Raw genomic sequence first — 26,448 nt, forward strand, 5'->3', positions numbered from 1 at the left:
TGGCGCTGCATTATGGCCGGGATGCCAGCCCCTGCGCAGTGCGGGGGACTGCTGGCTACAACCTGAGGTCTTCATGCTGGTCCCCAGTCCTCAGGCCAGGGCGGCAGCCCTCCACTTTACAGAGAAGGGGTTTCCAGCTCAGAGAGGTCGAGTAGCTCGTCCCAGGTCCCAGAGCCAACTGTGGAGAAGCAGATGGAATCCTATGACTCCAGTGTGTCCACAAACCGTGCTGGAGGCCAGGGCCAGGCTTTGTCCAGCTGACTGGAACCTTCTGTTCTTTCTTTGGAGCTAATTGTAAGTTATTCTATTTCTTAGAGGGCTGTCTTTGTGAAAAAGTGCCTTGGATTCTGGAAGGACAGGAGCCATGTACCTAAATGGCAGGTGATTGCAGACTGGCAGCTAATGGGTGTTGTCATGCAGCCGACAGGCCGGAGTGTGGAGGGCGCCCCTCTGACAGTCCTGGCGCTGTGTGTGACAAGGCCTCGCAAGCCTGGGGTCACGAGTCGTTCAGAACAGAAGCCTGAAGTTGCCTTCGTGCTCTTGGCAGGTCGGCGTGGTGCGCGGTGGTTGCAGAGGCGTGTGGCTGGTGTCGGGAAAGGAACGTGTTGCTCAGCCTGGATGGTTGGCGTCCGGAGTCGGTGTACTGGTTCCACGAAGGAAGGGCCGGGGTTCACGCCGGGCTCACCCACACTCCCGATCCTGGTGTCCAGGAAAACCAGCCTTGAACAGCCAGGCAGGAGAGAGGCCCCGGGGGAGATCCAGCCTCTTCGGAGCTCCATCTGCAAGTGGAAAGATCAAGGACCTGAGTCGGAGAGCTGAGCCCGCGCCTCCGTGACCCTCAGCCTCGGCTTCCTCACCCCGATGTGACATCACCAGGCGCTGGGCCCTCCAGAGCCGAGGAAGCTCAGAGAAAGGGCTCCTTTATGGGGCCACACGCGGTATATGCCCCGAATCTCCAAACGCTATTTCAAGGTAAGTACTGTGAAGTTTATTTTCTTCTTGTGGTAAAACATACGTAACAAAATTTACCATTTTAACCATTTTTAAGTGTACGGTTCAGGGGTATTAAGTGCATTCACGTCGTCGTCTAACCATCGTCACTGTCTGTCTTCAGAACGTTTTTCATCGTCACGAACAGAAACTGTGTCCCCATTAAACGCTACTCATTCCTCGCTCCCCCAGACCCAGGCAAATGCCCTTCTCCCTTCTGTCTCTCAGTTTGCCCACTCTAGGGCTCTCGTGTAAGTTGTAAGTGGAATCACACAGTCTTTGTCCTTTTGGGAGTGGCTTCTTTCACTTCGCATAATACCCTCAAGGTCCGTCCATGTTGTAGCATGTGACAGAACATCCTTCCTTTTTTTTTTTTTGAGGAAGATTAGCCCTGAGCTAACAGCTGCCAATCCTCCTCTTTTTGCTGAGGAAGACTGGCCCTGAGCTAACATCCATGCCCATCTTCCTCTACTTTATACGTGGGACGCCTACCACAGCATGGCTTGCCATGCAGTGCCATGTCCGCACCCAGGATCCGAACTGGTGAGCCCCGGGCCACTGAATCAGAACATGTGAACCTAACCGCTGCACCACTGGGCTGGCCCCGAATTTCCTTCCTTTTTAAGGCTGAATAATATTCCATTGCATATATATACCATATTTTGTTTATGCATTCACCCATCTATAGACACTTGGGTTGCTTCCATCTTTTGGCTATTGTGAATAATGCTCCTATGAACATGGGTGCGCAAATGTCTGTTAGACTCAACTTTCATTTCTTGTTGGTTTATACACAAAAAAGAAGTGGAATTGCTGGATCCAGCAATTTTTATTCTATTTTTAATTTTCTGAAGAAGCTCCATACTTGGGGGCCGGCCTAGTAGAGTAGTGGTTGGGTTCACGTGCTCCTCTTCGGCAGCCTGGGGTTCACAGGTTCAGATCCCAGGGGTGGACCTAACACCGCTTATCAAGCCATGCTGTGACAGCAGCCCACCTAAAATAGAGGAAGATTGGCACAGATGTTAGCTCAGCAACAATCTTGAAAAAAAAAGAAACTGCCATACAGTTTTCCACAGCAGCCATGCCATTTTATGTCCCCACCTGCAGTGCATAAGGCTTTCAGTTTCTCCACATCCTTGCCAACACTTGTTTTCTGATAAAAGCACTTGTTTTTTGAGAATAATCATCTTAATGTGTGCAAAGTGGTATCTACCCATTGTGGTTTTGTTTGCATTTCCCCCATAATGAGTGAAACTGAGCATCTTTGCATGAGCTAATTGACCATTTGCGTATCTTCTTTGGAGAAATGTTCCCCATTTTTTAATTGAGTTATTTTTTTAAGTTGTGGGTGTTCTTTCTATGTTCTGGATATTAACTCCTCATGACATATATGATTTGCAGATATTTTCTCCCATTTTGGGGGGTCGCCCTTTCATTCTGTTGCAAGTGTCCTTTCTTGGACAAGTTTTAAATTTTGATGTAGTCCAATTTATCTAGTTTCTCCTTTGTTACCTGAGCTTTTTGGTGTCATACGCAAGGAATCAGTGCCCAGTCCAAAGTCGGGAAGCTTTGCCCCTGTGTTTCTTCTGAGAGTTTTGTAGTTTTAGTCCTTCTGTTTGTCTTTGATCCATTTTGAGTGATTTTTGTTATGGTTTATTTTCTTAAGGGTTTGATTTCCTTCTTTTGCACGTGGCTATTCAGTTCCCCAAGCACCATTTGTTGAAAAACTATCCTTTCCCCATTGAGTGGTCTTGGCACCCTTGTCAAAAATCATTTGGCCGCCACATGTGAGGGGGTTTATTTATGGGTTCTCTATTCTGTTCCATTGATGTCTATGTCTGTCTTTCTGACAACCACACCATGCTTATTGCTGTAGATTTGTAGAAAGTTTTGAAATCAGGAAGTGTGAGACCTCCAACGGTGTTCTTTTTCAAGGTTGTTTTGGCTAATTGGAGGTCCCTGAGAGTCCATATGAGTTTTAAGTGGATTTTTCTATTTCTGCAAGAGCGTTGTTGAGACTTTTATAGGGGTCGTGTTGAATCTGTAGATGATTTTGGGTAGTAATGAGGTCTTAACGATATTAAGTCTTTCAATCCATGAATCCGGAATGTCTTCTCGTTTATTTTTTGTCTCTTTCAATTTCTTTTTTTTTTTTTTTTAAAGATCGGCACCTGGGCTAACAACTGTTGCCAATCTTTTTTTTTTTTCTGCTTTATCTCCCCAACAACCCCCCCCCATACACAGTTGTATATCTTAGTTGTGGGATGTGGGACGCCGCCTCAACGTGGCCTGACGAGCGGCGCCATGTCCGCGCCCAGGATCCGAACCCTGGGCCGCCGCAGCGGAGCACGCGAACTTAACCACGCAACCACGGAGCCGGCCCCATCAATTTCTTTCATTTCATAGTTTTATAGTTTTCAGTGTACAAGTCTTTTATTTTCTCAGTTAAATTGCTTCCTATTTTATTGTTTTTGAGGCTACTGTAGATAGAATTGTTTCCTTAATTTCCTTTTCAGGCTGTTCATCGTTGGCAGATAGAAACACAACTGATTTTTGCCTGTGGATTTTGTATCCTGCAACTTTGCTGAATTCGTTTTTTAGTTCTAACAGTTTTTTGCGTGTTTGTTTTCATCAGGACGTAAACCATTTACTTTAAAATAGTGTCAGCAGAAATTTTCTTAGGGAGAAAACCATTTTACTTGTTGGAAAAACATGATTAAAAAAAGTGTGAAAAGATAGGCCTCAGTTTGGTTTCTTGAAGCAAAGGTAAGAACTAAGGGCTCTCAGAAACGCTTCACTTGAAAAGAGGATTGTGGGAGATAAAGGATAGAGTTGGGTCTCATGGAAAAGGTGGGGTTCAAGAAACCTGGAAGATGGGGGGACAAGGAGACCAACTGCAGGGGTAGTGGGCGCTTCAGGAGGGCAAAGGGTATTTTGAGGGACACTCGGCCCCCCTCTGGCTGATGAACGAGCTAATGGGGGGAAGAGGGTGAAAACCAGGGGTAGCAAACATTGGATCACGAAGCACTGGGAGCTGGTGCTGAAGTTTTCACCCATCAGGAGAAAAATGAGAAAAGTCGATGCACCAAAGGGAGGTTTTCGTAAAGGACAATCAAAACGATAGTCTTTTATTGTGAAAAGTTTTGATGTTAAAATGTCCTTTTTAAATGAAAAGCTAGTAATACAGATGACTGCTATTAATTTTTTTAATGTCATTCTTGGCAAAGTGAAAAATTAATAACTATATACCAGGCTATACAATCAGGTCAGTATATTATTGGTCTGTAACACAGAAAAGTTTGGGAAATACGAGTCTAAGCATCTCATGGTCATATGGGACTCCTTAGAATAGTGTGAGATACTTTTCATCTTTAGCTTATATTTAATTCTAAAATTTAATGAGCTTTAAGAAAAAGTATGGACCTATATCATGTCTACATATTAAAGAAAAATCTTTAATAAAATGCTGCCAAATATGGTTCAGTATTATTTTAACTCCTACGCCTTATGAATGTGGCGTGATAAAATATTTGTGTGTGATAAAACCTGGTGATGCTCTGTGATCCTTTTTATCTATTTCTGGATAACATGTGCATTCTTTTTAGTGAATTATCTAGCGTTACTTTATTCATTTCGAACTTATGAGTCCACCTTCAAATGATATTATACCACCTCACCTATGATCTAAGAATCTTACAGCAAACAGTAACTCAAATTTCTCCCCTCCCATCCTTTGTGCTGTTAATGTCATATATCTTATCTCTACGTATGTTATTTACTCCACAATACACTATTATTATTCTTGTGCTAGATCATGCTTGCTTTTTTTTTTTTTTTAAGATTTTATTTTTCCTTTTTCTCCCAAAGCCCCCTAGTACATAGTTGTGTATTTTTAGTTGTGGATCCCTCTAGTTGTGGCATGTGGGACGCCGCCTCAGCGTGGCCTGATGAGCGGTGCCATGTCTGTGCCCAGGATCCGAACCGGTGAAACCCTGGGCTGCTTCTGCTGAAGCAGAGCCGGTGAACTTAACCACTTGGCCATGGGGCCAGCCCCCTAGACCATGATTTCTTAACAGGAATGATATTGTTCCCTTTTTGAGGGGGTAATTCGATAAAAATGCTTAAAAAGGCCCCTTAGGAATGTGGTATATATTCGTTTTGTAGTTCTAACAGTTTTTTGCATGCATTTTCTTAGGTTTTTCTATATATGAGGCCATGTTGGGTAGAGGGTTCTGGATGGGCCTGTCAGGTCCAGTTGGCTTATAGTGTTGTTCAGGCACCCTGTTTCCTTCTTGATCTTTGGTCTGGTGGCTCTGTTCCTATTGAAAGTGGAGCACTGCAGTCTCCTGCTATTCTTGTAGGGCTGTCTGCTTCTCCTTTCAATTCTGTCAATGGTCACTGCATGTATTTAGGAGCTCTGATATTTGGCACATGTATGTTTATAGTTGTTCTATCTTCCTGGTAAATTGACCTTTTTATCATTATATAATGCCCTTCTTTGTCTCTTTAGTAGATTTTGTCTTAAAGTCTATTTTGTCTGGGACCGGCCCAGTGGTGCAGCAATTAAGTGCGCACGTTCCGCTTCGGCAGCCCGGGGTTCACCAGTTCAGATCCCGGGTGCGGACATGGCACCGCATGGCAAGCCATGCTGTGGCAGGCGTCCCACATATAAAGTAGAGGAAGATGGGCACAGATGTCAGCTCAGGGCCAGTCTTCCTCAGCAAAAAGAGGAGGATTGGCAGATGTTAGCTCAGGGCTAATCTTCCTCAGGAAAAAAAAAAGAGAGAGAGAAAAAAAAGTCTGTTTTGTCTTACATTAGTATAGTTACCCCTGCTCCCTTTTCATTACTATTTACACGGAATCTTTTTCTGTCCTTTCACTTTCCACCTATGTGTGTTCTTAGATTAACGTGAGTCTCTTGTAGACGGCATATAGTTAGATCCTGTTTTTTAATCCATTCTGCCAGTCTATTTCTTTGGTTATGGAGTTTGATCTATTTACATTTAAACGAACTACTGGTAGAGAAGGACTGACTTTTGCCATTTTGTTATTTCTTCTCTATGTCTTCGAGGTTTTTGCCCTTCATTTGATCTGTTACTGCCTTCCTTTGTGTTCATTTGATTTTTTTTGTAGTGACATTTTGATTTCCTTCATTTACTTTCAGGTATATTCTACATATATTTTCTTTGCGGTGCCCACGGGGATTACACTTAACATCCTAAAGTTATAAGAATCTAATTGGAATTAATACCAACTTAACTTCAATCACATATGAAAACTCTCCTCCTTTACGGCTCTGCCCACCCCCCAGTTTGTTACTGTGTCTCAGATTACAACCTTATACGTTAGGTGCCCATGAACATAGATTTATATGTTTTATGCACTTGGCTTTTAAATCATGTAGAAAATTAAAAGTGGAGTTACAGAACAAAATTACAATATTTGTCCATGTATTTACCTTTGCTGGAGAACTTTATCCTTTCATGTGGTTTTGGGTTACTCTCTAGCATCCTTTCATTTCAACCTGAACACCTACCTTTAAGCATTCCTCGTAAGGCACGTCTAGTGGTAAGGAATTCCTCCAGCTTTCATTTATCTGGAAACGTCTGAATTTCTTCTTCTTTTTTGAAGGGCGATTTTGTCAGCTATAGAAAACTTGGTTGACGGGCTTTTTTTCTTTCAGCACTTTAATTATGCCACTGCCTTCCAGTCTCCAAGGTTTCTGCTGGTAATCTTATTCAGGATCCCTATACGTGCGGAATCCTTTTCTTGCTGCTTTAAAGATTTTGTCTTTGGCTTTAGACAGTTTAATTATAATGTGTGTCAGTATGTGTCTTTGGTGTTTATCCTACTTGCAGTCCTTGAGCCTCTTGGGTTTATGGATCCATGTTTTTCCTTCTGAGAAGTTTTCAGCTATTATTTCTTCAAATAATCTCTCCGTTCCTTTTTTTTCCCTCTCTTTTCCTTCTGGGATTCTCGTAATGCATGTTTTGGTCCACTTGATGGTGTCCCATAAGTCCCTTAGTCTTTCTTCGCTTTTCTTCATTCTTTTTTCTTTTCTCTCCTCTGATTCAGTGATTTCAAATGACCTGTCTTTTTTTTCTTAATATGTAATTTTTTTTTTTTTTGGAGGAAGATTAGCCCTGAGCTAACATCTGCTGCCAATCCTCCTCTTTTTGCTGAGGAAGACTGGCCCTGAGCTAACATTTGTGCCCATCTTCCTCTACTTTATATGTGGGATGCCTGCCACAGCATAGATTGACAAGCGGTGCATAGGTCCGCACCCAGGATCCGAACTGGCGAACCCCGGGCCGCCGAAGCAGAACGTGTGAACTTAACCGCTGCACGACCGGGCTGGCCCCTCAAATGACCTGTCTTCAAGTTCACTGATTCCTTCTTCTGCCTGTTCAGGTCTGCTGTTGAACCTTCTAGGGAACTTTTCAATTCACTTACTGTAGTTTCCATCTCCAGAATTTCTATTTGGTTCTCTTTCTTTTTTCATATAATTTCTCTCTTTGCTGATATTCTCCTTTTGTTCATATACCATTTCCCTGATTTCCGTTAGTTCTTTGTCCATGTCTTCCCTTAGCTCTTTGAGCATATTTAGGACAGTTGTCTTAAAGTCTTTGTCTGATAAGCCTGACGCTGATGTTTCATGGTTTCTGGAGATTTGCTTTTTTCCTTTGTGTGAACCATGTTTTCTTGTTTCTTTTTATGCCTTGTGATCTTTTGTTGAAAATTGAGCATTTGAAAAAACAGCCACCCATCCCCTTCTGCAGACTGGCTCCGTGCAGAAGACAACCTTTGCTGATCTGCCCAGTGTGAAGCTTAAGGTCTTCTCAGACATTTTCTGGGCATGTCCCCTGCATGTGTGCTTTAGTCTAATTCCCCCGTATACACAGCTGCTTTTAAATGTCTTAACTTTCCTAAGAGTGTCACCCCTGTCTTCTTGGGGCCTCAGATGTCCTATTGTCTTCCTGCCCCAGGTGTCTGCAGGTGACCCCCTTGCAGTTTTCACAAGCCGTGCCTGCAGCCTCTCACAGCCCCCTCTCCTCTGAGACTCAAGCTGTGCTGCTTTTGGCTGTTTGAGCTCCAAGTGCGGCAACACAGAGACCGGTCCCTCAGGCAGCCCCTGACAGGTTAGGACGTTGCAAATTCGAGCTGCTTTGCTCTCTCCCGTTTGTGAGAGGGATCTGGGACCAGGCTGCCACTTCCCCCAAAGCATGCTGTGCTCTGCCACAGGGAGGGTAAGTGAAAACACCTTGAAATTTCCTACGGTTCTGAATGTAGCTTTTTCTTGATTGGGTGTTTGCCTGATTGCTGTCAATGTTTGATTCCCAGAGCTCCTGGAAAGTTATTTTAGCCAGTCTTTAGTTGTTTGCTTCATGTTCCATGGGGATGAGGACCTGGAGCTCCCCAGTCCGCCATCCTGCTGATGTCACACTCTAGGCATTTCATTCAAATTTATTTTTATGTTTTATTGAGCTATAATTTTAAAAAGTGTAAATTTTTTAAATTGTAAATGAAAAATCATTTATGTAAACACATTAGTCTTAAAAACTAGACTAAATCCAGCCTTTAGTTCACAGACATGAACTCTGAGATCCTCAGGTACACTCAGTCCAGGTCATGTCGTGAGTGACATGGCACCAACCGGAAGTCTGTCCTCCCACCCTCACATTGTCCAGACACAGCAAAAGAGGAAACTGTTACTCATGAAATTCACTTTTCAATAAAGTGCAATTTTAAAGTAAGCCCCAAAGGATTGTAACTGTTGTCAGGTTTCCATTTGAGCACTTAGTCACTTGACTACATCAGTGAAACTAAATGAGAGAACATTCTACATTGCCTTAGAGGAGAGACAAGAAATTGCTCTGTTTCTGGGCCAGTAGAAGAAACTTGTTAAGTAGCAGAACAAAAGTACTACTTTTATACTAGCCAGAAGCCAAATAAGATAGAAATAAATTTGTGATGCGATTCACATTTTTATAATGTACATTTATAAATCGTATCCTAAGAATTCGAGTGTTACGAAGCTTTCGTTCGAACTATTGTGTAATCACTTAACAGCAATAAAACCAAAAAGAGAAAACGGTCAAAATTATTTTAGAAGAAAGACAAAAAATTAGTGCTGTGTTTATGGATTATTTCAGCGGACTTGTCAACAACAAAAATTCTGTGTTAATACTACCTACAAATAGAATGAAGTGGCAGCAATTATAAGATTCATATTTAAATATTCTTCAATTGTTAATCATTATTCTAAGAATAATTCTGTCAACATTCTAATTTAAACCACCGTATAATCTCTGAACTAAAAGCTAAAAGAGAAAAAAAATTAGTACAGAGATGAAGGTGTCTAGCTGACATTCTGGATCTTCCAACTGGCACTTTGGCAAATGACTGCCTCAGGCTGTGTAGACAGAAGGTGGAATCTGGCACCTGGTGTAGACATTTCTGTTGATAGTGGAGTATGTGTTGGGCCAACAAAGACCACTGGAGGAGAGAATTCCAGGGGGGCGTCATCCTCATTTTCCTGAATAAAGGGGAGGACAGGTGGTGCCAGGATTGGGTCCTGGGACCTCTTGGCAACATCTGAGTCTGAGGGGAGGACCAGAGTCAGTGGTTCTGGGCAGGTGAGTGGCCCGGTGTCTGGGCTCTGCCTGGCCATCAGGAAGATGGACACAGCCAGTGGAGGGTCCCTCTCCAGAGGGCCTGGGGCTGTGCGGGACGTGGGTCGCACCCTGGCTCCCTGCACCATCACAGCTCCACGTTCCTTCTTCCTCAGGAATCTGGTTCCAGAAGCTTCCCTGACGGGCCTCCTGGGCCTCTGCCAGATGCTTTGCCTGAAACATCGGGGACATATGTTAAACCTGGCATCCCTTCTGAGTCATTTTTCTCTGAAGTCTGCGTTTTCTTTTCCTAAATTGCTGCGAGTGTTTCTCTCGTGGGAAATGAGCTGGCCTTGAGAATTGGCCATTAGGGATTTCTGATGTTTCTGGAAGAGTTTTGGCCTCTTTACCGGGTCCCAGCTCTTCACACGCATGTCGGCTCTTTCAAGTTGCTTCAGAAAGATTCTCCTCTCTTTTCACAGGGAATTCATTCTTGACTGAATATTCGGTAGAAATTCATTTCTTTATCTCAGTGCAGTTCCTGCTGGCCCGACTTCCTTTCATTTGTCACTGTGTTGTCTTTTTTTTCATTGTAGAGTCATAAAGGGAAATAGGAAATTGATAATATCCAGGTCCTATTCCTGGCACAAGCTTTCTTAGTTACGTGCTCGGGAGTCACCGATAAATAAAGATTCTTTCCCTCAGATAAAGAAGCTCCCTGACTCAGGAATTAGAACCTGATGCCCGGACAGCTGCAAGAATGACTCAGAGTCCTCCATCCCTTCGGGTAAATGCCGAGCGCAGACACAGAAGGTCCTATAACTTTCATGTGTGAATTATCATTGATACATTTCTAAATGATTTCTAACTTTTAACTTTTTTATGTTTGTGAATTTTATTTTTTCCAGTTTTACTGAGATATGATTGACTTACAGCAGGGTATTAGTCCAAGGTGTGCAACATAACGATTTGAAATGCATCTATAGGGACCGGCCCAGTGGCGCAGCAGCTAAGTTCGCACGTTCTGCTTCGGTGGCCCGGGGTTCACTGGTTCAGATCCCAGGTGCGGACATGGCACTGCTTGGCAGGCCATGCTGTGGCAGGCATCCCACGTATAAAGTAGAGGAAGATGGGCATGGATGTTAGCTCAGGGCAAGTCTTCCTCAGCAAAAAGAGGAGGATTGGCAGCAGTTAGCTCAGGGCTAATCTTCCTCAAAAAAAAAAAATAAATTAAAAAAATAAATAAAAATGAAATGCTGTTTCATTTTTATTAAACAGAAGAATGTGTATTTTTTCAAACTGTGGTGAAATGTTCCCTATTTGGAGTTTTTAATGTGATCTTTAAGGGCACTGATGATTTTTATCTTTTTTTGCTACTTCAGCATACATCTGGTTCCATCTTTCTTCCGGTGTTTTCAAACCTCAGCCACCTCAGTCCGTTTCTTCAAAAATCCTTCCAACTCGCCTTCGGAGGGATCTCCATTTCCCAAGGGAGCATCGCATCCAGGGCCGGCTCCCCCTGGCCATGTCTCCTCCACGACGTGGGCCGAGCCGCAGGACTGGCCCAGGGGCAGCTGAGCTGGGTGAGGCTTGGCCGCGTCTCACCTACAGCAGGACGGACCCCGACGCTAGGCCAAGCCTCTGGTGTCACCCAGCGTGCAGCCCCTGTGTCCCCCAGGCTTGTCTGACACTTCGCTCCGTTCCCTGTGCTGATCCACTGTCCTGCCCCGTCCTTGGCCTCTCCTGAGAAGGGCTGTAAGCTTCACTGGAGCTGAGGATTGTGCCCCAGGGCATTTGCAGTGCTACCTGGAGTTGTCCTTCGTGCTTCCGGTGGATTCCGGAGGCTATTTCAGTTGTGGTTCCTTGACACGGGCTGTGCTTCAAGGCATCGCCTACAGAGGGAGCCATTTCCTTACATCAGCCGTCAGCTCAGCTCTTTCCTTAGGTTTCGCGTTCTCTTTGCTTAGTTCATTTGTAAAACTCTCGACGTTAAGCCTGAGTCAAGAGTGGGGCTTTCCGGGTCTTTATTAATGGCCTCCAGATTTAGTTCATTTTTCTTCCAGTCTGGCTTCCATTAACGTTGTCCCAAGGCCTCCAGATTCTTTTTGTGTCAAGCTCGGGTGCATGCCACCTGTCCCCAGTAGGGCCGCCACCGCTGGCAGCTCCTTGTCTGGTCTGCACAAAGCAGCCTTTTCACGATGACAGATCGTGTATGACCCTGCCGCCATCACGGATTGTCACCAGCAACTCGTGGGCGCAGAGCCTGGTCTCAGGTCCCCTGCAGCAGTGTCACCACTTGGCACGACGTCCAGCACTGCAGCCATCAGCAGGCACCTGGGGCCCACAGCACGAGGACAGTCAGAGGCGTTCCCGCCTGTCCTCCCCTGGGTGAGGCTCCTGTCCCGTGGCCCCCAGGACTGGTGGACAGGGCCACTGGGGCCAGAGGTAGTTCTTGGGGTTCGGATCACTGGCCCCCCCCAACACCCAAGAGCTAAGGACACGGATGTCTAGACCCACCGTGACCCCTGGGGGCAGGGGAGCAGGCCCCAGTGCTGGTCAGCGCTCTTCCTTTCCTTGAGTCACTCTGTGCCCTGAGGCCTCGTCCACCCTGCAGAGGTCACAGCAAACCCCCTCCTCACAGGTTCTTCCCGGTGCGGGTCTGGCTGGCTTTGAGGAATTGTGGGGACAGTGGTGGGAGGGGTCATGGAGGATCCTGCACAGTGACTCAACTTCCCTCACTACCCTCCCCTCCAAAGCCAGCGGGACTTTCAGTGCCCACGTTTCGGGAATGTGTGGTCCAACTGTGAGCAAGGAGACAATCCCAAACCCTTCCTGCAGCCAGTGCCACGCTCAGGTCAGAAGCCCTTCAGGACACTGATGTCAGAATGGGGATCCTGGGGGTGGAGCACTCCTCCTGGGGCCAGGAGGGCTGGGGGCTCTGAGCCCAGGGGGAGGTGGTCCTGGGGTCCCCAGCTGGCTGGCTCCAGTGGCAGCTCCATGTGGTTAACAAGTCTCTGCAGGTCACCCGAGGTCAGCTGGGCTTCCCGGCCAAGCTGCAGGACTGGCCTTGCAGGCTGGTCCCGCACGCCCCGTGCCTGTCTGCCCCAGGCGTCCCTCCACCCAGGGGAAGGGAGTACACGCCCCGCAGTGGCCTTCCCACCGGCCGCCTGCGACTGCTATGTGGTGAGTGGAAGAGGGGGCAAAAATGGGAGAGGGGAGCCCAGCCAGAGGGGGGACATGCGGGTGCTTGGCCTGCCCTGTGTCTGGCCTACCCCTCCCTCCCTGCGCCTAGCTCAGAGGACACTAGGGGCCAGAGAGCGAGCCTCGGGAATGGTAGCTGGGGGCTCAGCACAGGGAAGGGCTGGGGCGAGGGGAGCAGACAGAGAGCCACAGCTGGAGAGCTTGCCCGGCCCATGCGGAAAACAGAATCTTTTCATAATCAGAGAATGGGGGGGCGGGGGGAGACTAACAGACAACATGGGGGTGCACAGGCTCCCCCGAGTCACTCAGCGCTGCCCAGGGTGTGAGGCAGTGCGAGGCACTGGGCAGGCGTTGGGAGCTGGGGTCCCAGCCCTCCCGTGGAACGTGGGGCAGGAGACGGCAGACGTCCCTTGGGTGGTCTTTCCTCTCGGGCTGTGGCTGCAGCTTTGAGCGTGGGCTCTGCGTCTGTTTCACCTGGGGAGCAACTTGCTGATGGTTTATATCTGTATTCACTCATTTACCACCACCCAGACCAAGGCACCACGCATTTCCAGGGCCCCGGAAGGCTCCCTTGGGCCCTTCCCGGCCATCGGAGGGTAGGACTGTTCAGACATGATGTCACTTTGTCTGATTCCTTTGTCAACATCTTTGAGAATCATCTGTGTTGCTGTGTGTATCAACGGATCGTTTTATTTTAATCTAATTTTACGTTAAGGGAATCGAGGCTCAGGAGTTAAGTAATCCCCAAGTGTCACCCGGCCGTGGACTGTGCAGCCGGATTCCAACTCAGGATTCTCCCAGCTCCTCCTAATCCTGCCCCGTCTCCCGGGAGGTCAACTAGGGCCTGTCTTTGCCCAGAGCCCCAGAAGATGGTTGGAGACTGTGTCTGAAAAGTGCCCGCCCAGCGCGCCGGGCCGCAGGGCGCCCTCAGCCAGGTCCCCTGAACTTCCGGGCGCTGCCAACTGCCGTTTTGCAGCCAAGGCCGCTCCTGGTTCTCAGGACGGCTCCTGGCCGGATGGGGGAAGAGCAGCAGCTGGCCCCCTGTGCTCGAGGCGTGCTGAGGGGAGCAAGATGTGGAAGGTGAGCAGGGCCCCTCCGTGGGGAGGAGCGTGGTTTCACACGTATGTTGCGACAGGACAGTGTGAGCCGTGATGATGCAGCGCTTCGTGTCTGCCTGGAACACATTTAAAGGCGACGATGCCACTGGGAGGAAGCTGCCGTTATCTCCAATTTACAAATGAGTAAACTGAGGCACAGGTTAGGTAATAGGCCCAAGGTCAAGTTACAAAGCCAGGATTCAGTCTCAGGTTCTGACTCGACTCTGAACGATGCCATCCTGCCTTGTGGCATTTTGTATACGTACAGTTACACATCGCTTAACGACAGGGGTATGCTCTGAGAAATGCGTTGTTGGGTGATTTTGTCATTCTGCAGACATAATAGCGTGCACTTACACACACCTGGATGGTATAGCCCACCATGCAGCTAGGCTCCATGGTACTAATCTCATGGGACCACCGTCGCATATGTGGTCCCTCATTGGTCAAAGCATTGTCATATGGTGCACGACTATAACATATCTGTTTCCAGTCGCCAGGTAAATATGGAAGACAAGCGAGCTGTGAATGTGGCTACCTGAGGGAAAGCCAGTGCCTGTGTTGGTGGAGGGGAGGAAAAGGGGCAAACAAGAAAGTTTCAAAAGAGTAGAGTTTAAAAAAAAAGTCATCCCGGGACCAGCCTGGTGGTGCAGTGGTTAAGTTCGCACATTCCGCTTTGGTGGCCTGGGGTTCGCTGGTTTGGATCCTGGGTGGGGACCTGGCACCGCTTGGCAAGCCATGCTGTGGCAGGCATCCCACATATAAAGTAGAGGAAGATGGGCAAAGATGTGAGCTCAGAGTCAGTCTTCCTCAGCAAAAAGAGGATTGGCAGCAGATGTTGGATCAGGGCTAATCTTCCTCAAAAAAAAAAAGTCATCCAGAGAGTAGGCAGTGCAGGGGTGGGACACAGGTACACTGACTTGCTTAAAGCCCCAGTTAATTACCTGGTGCTAACCTTGAGATGAGAGCTGAAAGTATTCTGACGGTGACAGCAGAAAAAGCTCTGATGAACCAGACTCAGTTCCCACCCTGGGGGGCCATGCCCCTCACAGCCGGCAGAGTGCAAGGCTGCTGTGTGTGTGTGTGCCAGCCACAGACACACCCTGTGTCCAGTGACTGTGACAGGCTGGGAAATAAAGACAGTATGGCCAGCGCGATGCCAAGGAAGATGGCAGGGTAGGAAGCACTAGGGATCCTCTCTTAGACAAAAGCTGGAAGGGCAGAATCTGTCTGATGTAACTATTTTGGAATTCTGGAGGCTATTGGAACGCTGGCAACTTCCAGGGGAAATCCTGGCTGGTAAATTGTGGTTCGTGTTGGTCAATTCCAGTCAATTTCAGCTTTTCGTGTGGTAGCGGCTGCCCCTCCCACACCCCCAGCCCTGTGGGAGGCGGCCCTGCCTGTGTTCCTGGTACCACGTGCCAGAGCCCAGGTAGGCCACAAGGGGTTTCCAGCTGTTGGGTTCTGTGTTCTGATCTGACTGCTGCTTCCGATGGAGGAGGTGCAGACACAGAGACAGGCATCCACTGTCGCACCCCACACTGGCTCAAGTGGCTTCCAGGGGAGTTAAAGGAACAGCCTCAGTTGTTTTGTTACTTTTTTCCCCTTTTGAGAGCCAAACAAACATTTAGGGATTAGGACATTCAGAAGCAACTGCATGAACAATCTCTATGGTCTCAGGATGGCCTCCAGCCAAAAACTAGTAAGCCAGGACCCGCAGTCACAAAGGTGCAAGAAAATGAATTCTGCCAACAACCAGAAGGAGGTGAGAGAGAATTCCTCCCTGGTTGAACCTTAAGAGGAGAATGCAGTCTGGTGACACCTTGATTGCAGCCTTATGAGACCCTCAGCAGAGGACCAAACTAAGTTGTGCCAGGAGTCCTGATGAATGAAAAATGTGAGTTGATAAACGTGTTTGTGTGAAAAAAAAATAGAAAAGCAACCGTGTACACTGAGGAATTTAGAAAGCCACATTCATGCCCAGGGAGAGACACAGGCTCAGGAAAGACCTGAGAAGACCTTAAACTTTCACCTCAGGCTGATCAGAGGCACCTTCAAAAGTCGGAAAAGACAAACCAACCCTGGTTCCCCAGAGGAGAATATGATTGCGAAATTTACATTATATGATCCAGATGTCTAGTTTTCAACAAAAAGTCACAAGGTATACAAAAGAAACCAGAAAGTATGGTCCATTCAAAAAAACAAATTAAGTCAACAGAAATCACCACTGAGGAAGCACAGACAGCAGACGTACTAGACAAAAGTTTAAAACAGCTGTCTGAAAGCTGCTGAAAGGGCTGAAGGCAGACACAGACAAGGACGGGAAAACAATACCTGAACAAAGTAAGAGTATCAATAGGACGGAAATCATAAAGAGGAACCAAGAAGGAGTTGTGGAGCTGAAAAGTGCAGTAACGGAAATGAAAAATTCCCTCGGGGAGCTCAAAAGTATATTTAAGTGGGCAGCAGAAAGAATCAATGAACTCACAGGACAGTTAAAATTACTGAGAACAAAGAATGAAGAAAAGTATACAGAACAAAAGGGACCTGTGGGGAAACTATCAAGCAGACACATGCATTGTGGGAGTCCCAGGAGAACGGAGAGAGGGGGGCAGAAAGAATGAAGAAGTGATGATTGCAAACTTCTCAAAACCTAATGAAAGATATGAATCTATAAATCTAAGAAGCTCAACAAACTCCAGGTAGAATAAACTCAAGGACACTCCAAGACACAAAGAATCTTGAAAGCAGCAAAAGAAGTGACTTGTCACATACAAGGGATCCTCAAGAAGATTATCAGCAGACTTCTCATCAGAAACCTTGAAGGCCAGAAAGCAGCAGGTTGACTTATTCAAATTGGCGAAAGAAAAAAACCTGTCAGAATTCCACATCCAGCAAAACTGTTCCGCAAAATGAGGAAGAAATTAAGACATTCCCAGATAAATAAAAGCTCAGGGAGTTTGTTGCCAATAGACCTGCCTTGTAAGAAATGCTAAGGAAACTGCTTCAGTTTGAAATGAAAGGATGCTAGACAGTAACTCGAAGCTGTAAGAAGAAATCGAGATCTCCAGAAAAGGTAAATACATGGGCAATTCTAAAAGCTGGTATTATTGTAATTTTGGTTTGTAAATCCACTTTTAATTTTCTATAGGATTTAAAAGGCAAATGCATAAAAAAGCTACTAATCTATATTATTGGGCACACAGTGCATAGAGATATAATTTAGGATGTCAATAACAGAAGGGGGAGATGGAGCTGGAGAGGAGCAGAGTTTTTGTGTGTTACTGAAGTTAAGTTGGCAGAGATTCACATTAGATTGTTATAACCTTATAGTCAGGTGCAGTCGCAAATATCTATAGAATACACACAAAAGGAAATGAGAATCAAATATGTCACTATAAAAAGTCAAATAAACATAAAAGAAGGGATAGAGAAAATGAGGGGTAAAAAGCTATAAGGCATACGGAAAATGAATAATAAAATGGAAGAAACAAGTCCCTCCTTATAAGTAACTATTTTAAATGTAAATATATTAAACTCTTTAATCAAAAGACAGAAATTGGGGGCCAGCCCCATGGTGCAGTGGTTAAGATTGCACGTTCCACTTTGGCAGCCCAGGGTTTGCCAGTTTGGATCCCGGGTGTGGACATGGCACCACTTGGCAAGCCATGCTGTGGCAGGTGTCCCACATATAAAGTAGAGGGAGATGGGCACGGATGTTAGCTCAGGGCCAGTCTTCCTAGCAAAAAGAGGAGGATTGGCAGCAGATGTTAGCTCAGGGCTAATCTTCCTCAAGTGAAAAAAAAAAAAGAGACAGAGATTGAAGATGGCAGGCTAAGAAGCTCCTTATTACCCCTGTGAAAACATTTAAAAAATAAAAACAACAGCTAGAGACTGACTAAAATAACTCTACAGGACCTCTGGAAACCAGTCAAAGATGTACAGCAACCAGGTAAGTGCCTAGTCAAAAAAAGCAACATTCAAAACGGTAGGAAATTTTGTGGCATTTTAACTTCCCTTTGTCCCAACCCTTCCTGGCACAACTCTGGTTGGAAGGAAGCAGCCCACTTCCTGGTTTCCTCCCTTGGCCAGAAGAGCTCATTGGCAATGTTCTGACCTGTCTGTGGACTGCCTAAGGGGCTAGTTTCTTTCTCGCCTGAGGTGGAGCTCAGACAGGGAAAGACAGTGCAGTTCAGATCTCGGGCTGGCAAAAGCCATGGAAGGCAGCGGCAGGCACCACGTGTTAACAGCTGCAGGTGGAGTGCAGACCTGTGGATGCCTGGGACAAGACAGTATGGGCAGAAGAATACAACAGAACATCTAAGGCCCCAAGAAGAAGCTGGGGCGAGACTCTTTGGGAAATTAAGACTTTTTAAAATCAGTCATGTATATGGGGAAAAGCAAAAGTACATAAATAGGCCCAGGCAGGACACATGCCCAGAAAGGACTTGAGTCCTAAGCCATCACCCTGGGTCGATCACAAGTCTTAGAATGTGTTCTAATTAGTGGTCCTCCTGCCACTCTGCAAAGACTGGAAAGACACAGCTGTTTTTTCAAAGGAGTAATTTTCAACAAAGGATCTCATGGCATACAAAGAAAAAGAAAAACATGGGCCATTCAAAGGAACCAAATATATCTTCAGACACCATCCCTGAAGAAATATAGGCAGCAGACTTATTAGAAAAGACTTTAAAGTGACTGTCTTCAATATGCTCAAAGAGCTAAAGGAAAACGTGAACAGAGAACTAAAGGAAATCCAGAAAATGATCTATGAACAAAAGGAGAATATCAAAAAGAGTGAGATATATATTCATATATATATTCATTATATAATATAAGGACCAAATAGAAATTCTGGAGCTGAAAAATACAGTAACTGAATTGAAAAACTCAATAAAGGGGCTCAGCAGCATACCCAAACAGGCAAAAGAAGCCGTGAACATGAAGACAGGTCACTTGAAATCATCGAATCAGGGAAACAAAAAGAAAAAAAATGAAGAAAAGTGAAGAGGGCCTGAGGGACTTCTAGGACACCAGCAAGCAGACAATATATGCATTATTGGAGTCCCAGGAGGAGAAAGAGAGAGAAAGGGGAGAGAAAGGACAAAAATTTCCCAAATTTGAGGAAAGAAATGGACATACAAATTTAAAAAACTCAATGAACTTCAACAAAGATAAATCTAAAGAGACTGCAGCAAACACTGAAACACTGAAGGGCAAAACAGACAGCTCTGTAATAACAGTAGGAGACGTCAATACCTGCCTCTCCATAGGTTAGAACAACCAGCCAGAAGATCAGTAAGGAAACAGGACTTGAGCAAACACTACAGACCAACTGGACCTAACAGAATATACAGAACCCGCCTGCCAACAACAGCAGAACATTCTCCTCAAGTGCACATGGAACATTCTCCATAATAGACCATATGTGAGGCCATAAAACAAGTCTCAAAAAATTTAAAAAGACTGAAACCATACAAAGTATTTGCTCTTGCCAGCATGGAATGCAGCTAGAAATCAATAACAGAAGGGAAATTCATAACTATGTGGAAATTAAGCAACACACCACAAGGGAAATCAGAAAATATCTTGAGACAAATGACAGTGAAAATACAGCACACCAAAACTGTGAAAGCAGTGCTAAGAAGGAAGTTTATAGCTGTAAATGCTTACATCAGAAAAGAAAATGGGGCCGGCCCCGTGGCCGCGTGGTTAAAGTTCTGCGGGCTCTGCTTCAGCGGCCTGGGTTCGTGGGTTCAGATCCCAGGAGCGGACCTACTCCACTTGTCAGCCATGCTGTGGCAGGAACCCACATACAAAATAGAGGATCATTGGCACAGATGTTAGCTCAGAGCAAATCTTCCTCACAAAAAAAATTAAGAAAAAGAAGAAAGGTCTCTAATTAACAATGTACTTTACACCTTAAGGAACTAGGGGGAAAAACAGAAAAACTAAACTCAAAGCTAGCAGTAGGAAGAAAAGAATAAATATTATAGCAGAGATAAAAAAAAAAAGATAGAGAATAGAAAAAAAATCAATGAAGCCACAAGTTGGTTCTTCAAAAAAATCAACATGATGACAAACCTTCAGCTAGGTGACTAAGGAAAAAACAAAAAAGACAATGACAATGACAACTAAAATTAGAAAAGAAAGGGGACATTTCAGCAAATTTTACAGAAATAAAAAGGATTATAAGAGAGTTCTATGAATAACCGAATGCCAACAAGATGGATAACCTAGATGAAATGGACAAATTTCCAGAAAGACATGACCCAGCAAGACTGACTCATGAAGAAACAGAAAATCTGTATAAACCTACGACTAGTATGGAGAGTGAATCAGGACTCAAAAACCTCCCAGCAAACACAAGCCCAGGATCAGATGGCTTCACTAGTGAATTCTACCAAACATTTAAAGAATTAACAGCAATCCTCAAACTCTTCCACAATCTTGAAGAGGAGGGAATGCTTCCTCACTCAGTCTGTGAGGCCAGCGTCACCCTGATACCAAAGTCAGATAAAGATATTACAGAAAACGGTAGGTCAATATCCCTCACGAATATTGATGCAAAAATATTAGCACACTGAATCCAATAGCATAATAAAAAGATTACACATCATGACAAAGTAGGATTTATTCCTGGAATGCAAGGATCACCCAACATACAAAAATCAATCAAGGTAATATACCACATTAACAAAGGAAAAAAAATCAAATGATTATCTTAATTGATGCAGCAAAATCATTTGACAAAATTCAACACCTGATTTTCCTGATAAAAAACACTCAATCAACTAAGAATAGAAGGAATATACCTCAACATAATAGAAGCCGTATATAGGTCCCACATCTACGTATATGACAAGCCACCATCATACTCAATGGTGAAGGACGGAGAGCTTTTCCTGTAAGATCAGGAACAAGACAAAGCTGCCCACTCTCACCACTTAAATTCAACATAGTCCTGGAAGTCCTAGCCAGAGCAATTAGGCAAGAAAAAGAAATAAAAGGCATCAGAATTGGAAAGGAAGAAATAAAATTATGTTTGCAGATAACATGGCCTTATATGTAAAAACCCCAAAGATTGCACACACACTATTAGAATAAATGAAATCAGCAAAGTTGGAGGATACAAAACCAACACACCAAAATCAGTTGTGTTTCTATACACTAACAATGAACGACCCGAAAGGAAAACTAAGAAAACAATTCATTTAAAATAGCATTAAAAAGAATATAATACTCAGGAATCATCTCAAACAAGGAGGCAAAAGACTTATACAGTGAAAACTACAGAACACTGCCCAAAGAAATGAAAGAAGACGCAGATACTGGTCCTTGATGTCTTTTCTGGGTACTATGGCCTAGTTGACACACAAAGTTAACTGTCACATCAAGTGTCCATCAAATGAATGGGAAAACAAAATATAGTGTGTTCCTACAATGGAGTACTATTCAGTCATGTAAAGGAATGAAATGTGATATATGCTCCAGCATGGATGGCCCTTGAAAATGTTACGCTAATTGAAATAAGTCAGACACAGACGGCCAAATGTTTGATGATCACTCTTTGGTGAAGCACCTGGAGTGGACAAATTCATAGAGACAGAAAGTGGAACAGAGGTGACCGGGGTGGGAGGGAAGGAGCTATGGGGATTACTGGTGACTAGGCGGGACTTCAGTTTGGGAAGATGAAAAGGGCTGCGTACATATAGTGGTGATGGTAGCACAACACTGTGAGTGTCTCCAGTGCCACTGAACTGTACACTTACCAATGGTTAAATTAATATGTGTATTTTACCATGATAAAATATATAAAAAAGAAAAATAAAGACCCAAACCAACAAATATGACCAATGTGTGAAGAAGTCAGCAGACTCGAAACTTTCTCAATCCCCCAGTTTTTGCTGGCTAGGGCACTTCAGACTGACGGCCATGTTTCCATTCGTTCCTTCCGCAAATCTATTCTTAAGTTTGTCTGTTTCCCTCGGAAGGCCCTTGCCAGCACTTCTGACCACTGACTTCCTTTCTACTGGGGCTGTAAAAAAAACTGCAATCTCATTTCCACACCGAAATCACAGATACCAAAAATGTAAAGTCGTGAGTTTATTGCATATGTAACAAAATGAACCTGACCTCCTGGGTCCAGCCTGCTGTGCAATCACTGTTTGTTTTGTGTTTCCAGCTGGTTCCATAACCACATTAAATAGAACTAGTATTTCTTTAAATACTTTTGATTTTGACAAAACAGAACATTAGTGTACAACTTTCACAAAATAAATCAGCAATAAAAACAGTGGGAAGGCTAACAGGGATAGCAGCAATACTTGAAAACAAGACATTACAAAATAAATTAAAAAATACATTATAAAGTGGTTGAGAAACAAAAATAAACAAATTTTAAAAATTCATACTGCGTTTCGGGAAGGCTGCCGTGTGGCACCCACCTGGCTGCGGGGGGCGGGGCGGGGCATTTTCTCCGCAGAAGGCCACTCCTGCCAGCTCAGACGGGAGGACCACCTACCCTGAACTTGGGACCCTCCGGCTGTGCCAGCCGAGGGGCCACGATCCCATCAGGCGGGCAGACTCCCCCTTCATTAGTCAAGGGAGCTGCACTTGCTGTCACCAGGCAGCCCCTCTGTCCCCCGACCTGAAGCCCTGGCAGAGCGGTGATTCGCTACGTCCCTGAGGGTCGGCCGATGACCGCTGGGGAGGGCAAGCCTGACGTCGGGCCCCTGAAGCGTCTGGGCGGAGAGGCAAGGGGGACCGTGGGTGGTCTGGGACTACCAAGAAGGGCGACAACTGAGAGCACGCGTGGACGGGTCTCGCGGACCCAAGAAGAATCATCGGGAGCCTCCACCGACTGCTTGCCATCCTGTTCTTTGGGGTGGTTCCAAGGCCCCGTCCACTGTCCCTATTTAAGGTTCTAGAAGCACAGTGCCACTGACAGGCCTGTTGGCAAGAGTAAACCGGGGCTCTGGAAAGTTCTGCCCTTCCAGGCTTTGATACACTCACACAGCTGAGGCGCGTGCAAGTGTAAGTGGAGAAGCAGAGCCCCGGGCCTCAGGGACGGGTGACTCATGTCCTGAGCACGCAAGGAGCAGCCAGGACACGACCCTCTGGATCTTGCTGAGGGGACACCTGACCCGAGAGCAGCATGGGGCTGGCAGGGGCAGTCTAAGGCTCGCTCCCTCCTCCTCAGGGCAGGAAGGTGGCTTTAGAGGAGTCAAGTGCAACGTAGACCCTAGCTTCCTTCCGAACTACTGCAGATTTTGGCCAACACCACAGGAAAATCGGGTGGGTCTTCCTACTTCGAGCGTGAGGTCCCCTGAGTTCTCTGACGGGTGTCGTCTCCTCCTCCCACGGTTTAGGTCCATGGTAGGAAGCAGAGCTCTCCAGGGGGTGTCTTTCATTTTTTGTTTCCTCACTCTTCCAGAGGAAGATTATGAGGGAGGCCCGGATGGAGTCACCGGGGAGCCAGCTTCTAGAACGCCCTCAGAAGGTATCATGGTAAACGAGACACAGGAGAAGCCCAACCGGGGCAAGGCAGAACTTTTGAAAGACTAAGCCCACAGTTTGGCCTGGACTTTTTGAATGGACTCAATTTTCCTCTGCAGCCAATTGCACTTGACGTCCTTCCATCCTGGAACCTCAGTGAGTGCCCAGAAGCGTGGCTCTCTCACAGCCCTGAGAGCCCACAGCCGGCAGTCCTCGGCCACCAAACCGGGCAAAGCTCTCATTCGTGGGGAGGACACATGTCCTAGGAGGTCCGAGCTGCTCCCCATGCCAAACTGCAGACTACTTTCGGGCCAAGCCAAAGAACCCCAGCAAGATGCACAAGGGCAAGGATGCCTCCGACCCCCCCAGTCTGGAGGTACTGGTGACAAAAAGAACAGGTCAAACGGTCGGCCGAAAGCGCCACCCGGACCCACCTCAGACCCACAGCTGGATCCCAACGCTGAACGCGGAAACTTCCACAACGAAATTTCAACAGGGAAATGTCATGTTAAGGAATTGCCCTGCGTTGCCCCCGAAACAAAAACAACAACTAAAAACCAGACGGGAAAAGTTGCTTCTGCTGCCGTTTTTCACTGAAGCTTAGCTACCCGAAATCAAGCCACTTGGTTGAAATACTGTTTGAACTTCTGTGCAAATTGGAAAATGGTGGTAGAAACTCAGGGTGGAGGCTCGCTTTGGCCTTGCTCGTCATCTGAAGACATCTGGGCAAGTGCACTATGGAGCGACTGTTAGTGTCGCCATCTGACGGGGGGAAATGGGCCGAATGGGTCAGGATGGAACTGCCCTGCTGTCAGGTTGACACCCACGTGCTACTGCGTGTCAAGCAACCACCTGGGGTAGATTCAGGTCATCGAGGTGACCCGTCCCCCTCTCCCCTTGAACCTAGTTTGCACAAAGCCAGCAGCTGCAATAAGAGAATTTTGTCTTGTTAGTCAGCTCTTAGCAATTTCCACATCATCGCTGTTAGTGACCAAGGGACCCAGGTGACGCTGTTCTACGCACACGTGGAGCCACCGCCTGCGACTGGCCGCGCGGATCTGCGGCTGGTTTTCGTCTGTTCTTCTATCAGTTCCGATATGTGGTGGTGTCACTGAAAAAAATATTTCGAACTGGACAGATAATGTGGCAAAAGGGACTCTTAAAAGGAAAAATCATTTTTCTCTATGCAAAATGAACTTTTCAGCCAGGATGCCCTGAAAAGAAAGACCCCGGGCCTCCAGCACCAGCTGCCCCATTCCTTTACCTCTCCAAAAGGGAAGTACGTTTGTGACTCGAGCTTCCTGCCGTGGCAGAACTCTAATAAGCATGTATCATACAGTTATTTTTCAGTTAGAAATTAATCTGCTCCCCAGAGCAGGCTGCGAGGAGGTGCGATTTGGAATTTGAGCCACTGGACTTGAAGGGGGCCTCAGGACGGCTTTGAGACAGAATAGCTGGCATCGCTACCTGTACGAACCCTCAGTCAGCCAGGCCCAGGTCCACGACTGCGGCTTGAGGCTCCTAGGAAGACACAGGGCAGAGCCACCGCCCTGTGTTACAACCGCAGCGGAATATCCTGTGTGACCGAAGCCAGTGCTAGACCTGGCTGCATTTTATTGGATGGGTGATGGAAGGGGGCGGGAGTACTGTCGTGAAGGAGGAAAATGTGGGTGGGAGCCACCGACCAAAGTCCCCCCGCCCCCCTCGCTCCCCCAATGAAAAGGAAGGGAGACAACCCTTCCCTCAGGTCATCTAGAACTCGGCGCCTCAGCCAGCTCGCGGGAGGCGCACAGAAAGCTCTGTGCTTTGGGTCTGGTGTCGTGAGCTAGAATCCGTGGCCTCTGGTTGCCGCTCACTCCACGGCAAAGCCACAGGTCTCCTCCACCGCCGTCAGCAGCTTCTCATAGAGCTTCTCATACGACTCATAAGGCGGAATGTCGATCCGGTTAAAGCTGGAGCAGGACAAGAGAGCGACAGTCACTGCTGGGGCCGCCTGGCCCTAGGACCTGCTTCGAGGAAGGGACAGGCAGGAGCAGCAACAAGCCAGTGTGTGTGTGTGTGTGTGTGTGTGTGTGTGTGTGCACGTGCACATACGCACATGTGTGCATGTGCGTGTAGGGGGGATGGGGCCAAGAGAGGGGGAAGCGCCTCGTCGCCTCGTTCTGGGGGCAAAGGAAGATGGAGGGGCGTTTTCCTCGTCCCCCTGGGGCTTTGCTGCTTCTAATGCAAAGATTTTTTCAGTCAACACACAACAAAATAAATCTTAAGATCTTTAAAACCAAAATAAAACCAAATTACCATTTACTGGTTATATTAGGACAAACCTCTCAACTTGTTTTTTGTCTTTGGGAGAAATTATTTCTCTGTACCAGGAACGCCCTCTTTGCGGACCACCATAATCCAGCCTGGCTGGCAGTCAAATCACCACTAACAATTTACGGCATGCTATCTCAGCCTCTGTGACCGGATCTGAGACCAAAATGGGGCAGTCTGGAAAATTCCATTTCAAAACTAATAAAATGTCAAACCCCTGGTAGATGAAATAAATATTAAATTTCTGACTCAATATTTCCATGGGGAAATTCATTTCCAACGTTTGCACAAAGAAAAAGAAACCTTTTAAGAAGCTATTCTCTCAAAAATAAAAATAACAAAACTGTGACCCAGAGTGACCTGTTGAATTATAGGGGGCAAGCAATTAAGGATGGTTTTTGCCAAGAAAGAGTTGAAGTAAATGGCACGCTGTCTTTTTGGGGAGCTTTGGCCTCAGAGGATATTTCTCATCTCCGTTTCACTCCAAGCACTGAACTATGAAAGGACACAGCCTCAGGAGGACAGAGCCACCAAGCGTCAACACGGTGCTGTTCCCATAGCGGCCATGCTGGGGGCGGGGCTCGGCCCCCTGGCCACAGTCTCAGCAACAGCTTTAGTAGCTGACTTCACAGGTGTGGAAAACCTAGTTAGCATATCAAGTAAGTTGCCCAAGGTCACAGAGGAGAAGGTGTCACAGCCCACGTTTGAACCCACATCCTCGGGTTCCACTCAGGAAC

The 26,448-nt window shown here is 46.3% G+C and overlaps 1 protein-coding gene and 1 long non-coding RNA gene across 7 annotated transcripts in view; one reads left to right on the plus strand and one right to left on the minus strand.

Moving 5' to 3' along the window:
- The first annotated feature begins 307 nt into the window (after positions 1-307).
- Positions 308-13,479, plus strand: LOC138916976 (uncharacterized). The gene is made up of 2 exons (XR_011424252.1): positions 308-972; positions 10,985-13,479. It is a non-coding gene; the product is annotated as an uncharacterized lncRNA (long non-coding RNA).
- Positions 13,480-21,993: 8,514 nt separating this feature from the next.
- SMURF1 (SMAD specific E3 ubiquitin protein ligase 1) overlaps positions 21,994-26,448 on the minus strand; it is a 112,786-nt gene continuing 108,331 nt past the window's right edge. For all 6 annotated transcript variants that reach the window (XM_023655293.2, XM_023655297.2, XM_023655296.2 and 3 more), the window contains one exon: positions 21,994-25,350. In XM_023655293.2, coding sequence (XP_023511061.1) covers positions 25,251-25,350 — 100 coding nt within the window. In that variant the 3' untranslated portion in view covers positions 21,994-25,250. The remainder of the gene's footprint in view (positions 25,351-26,448) is intronic.

This window comes from Equus caballus, chromosome 13 (genome assembly GCF_041296265.1).
Source record: "Equus caballus isolate H_3958 breed thoroughbred chromosome 13, TB-T2T, whole genome shotgun sequence".
In the NCBI taxonomy this organism is placed as follows: domain Eukaryota; kingdom Metazoa; phylum Chordata; class Mammalia; order Perissodactyla; family Equidae; genus Equus; species Equus caballus.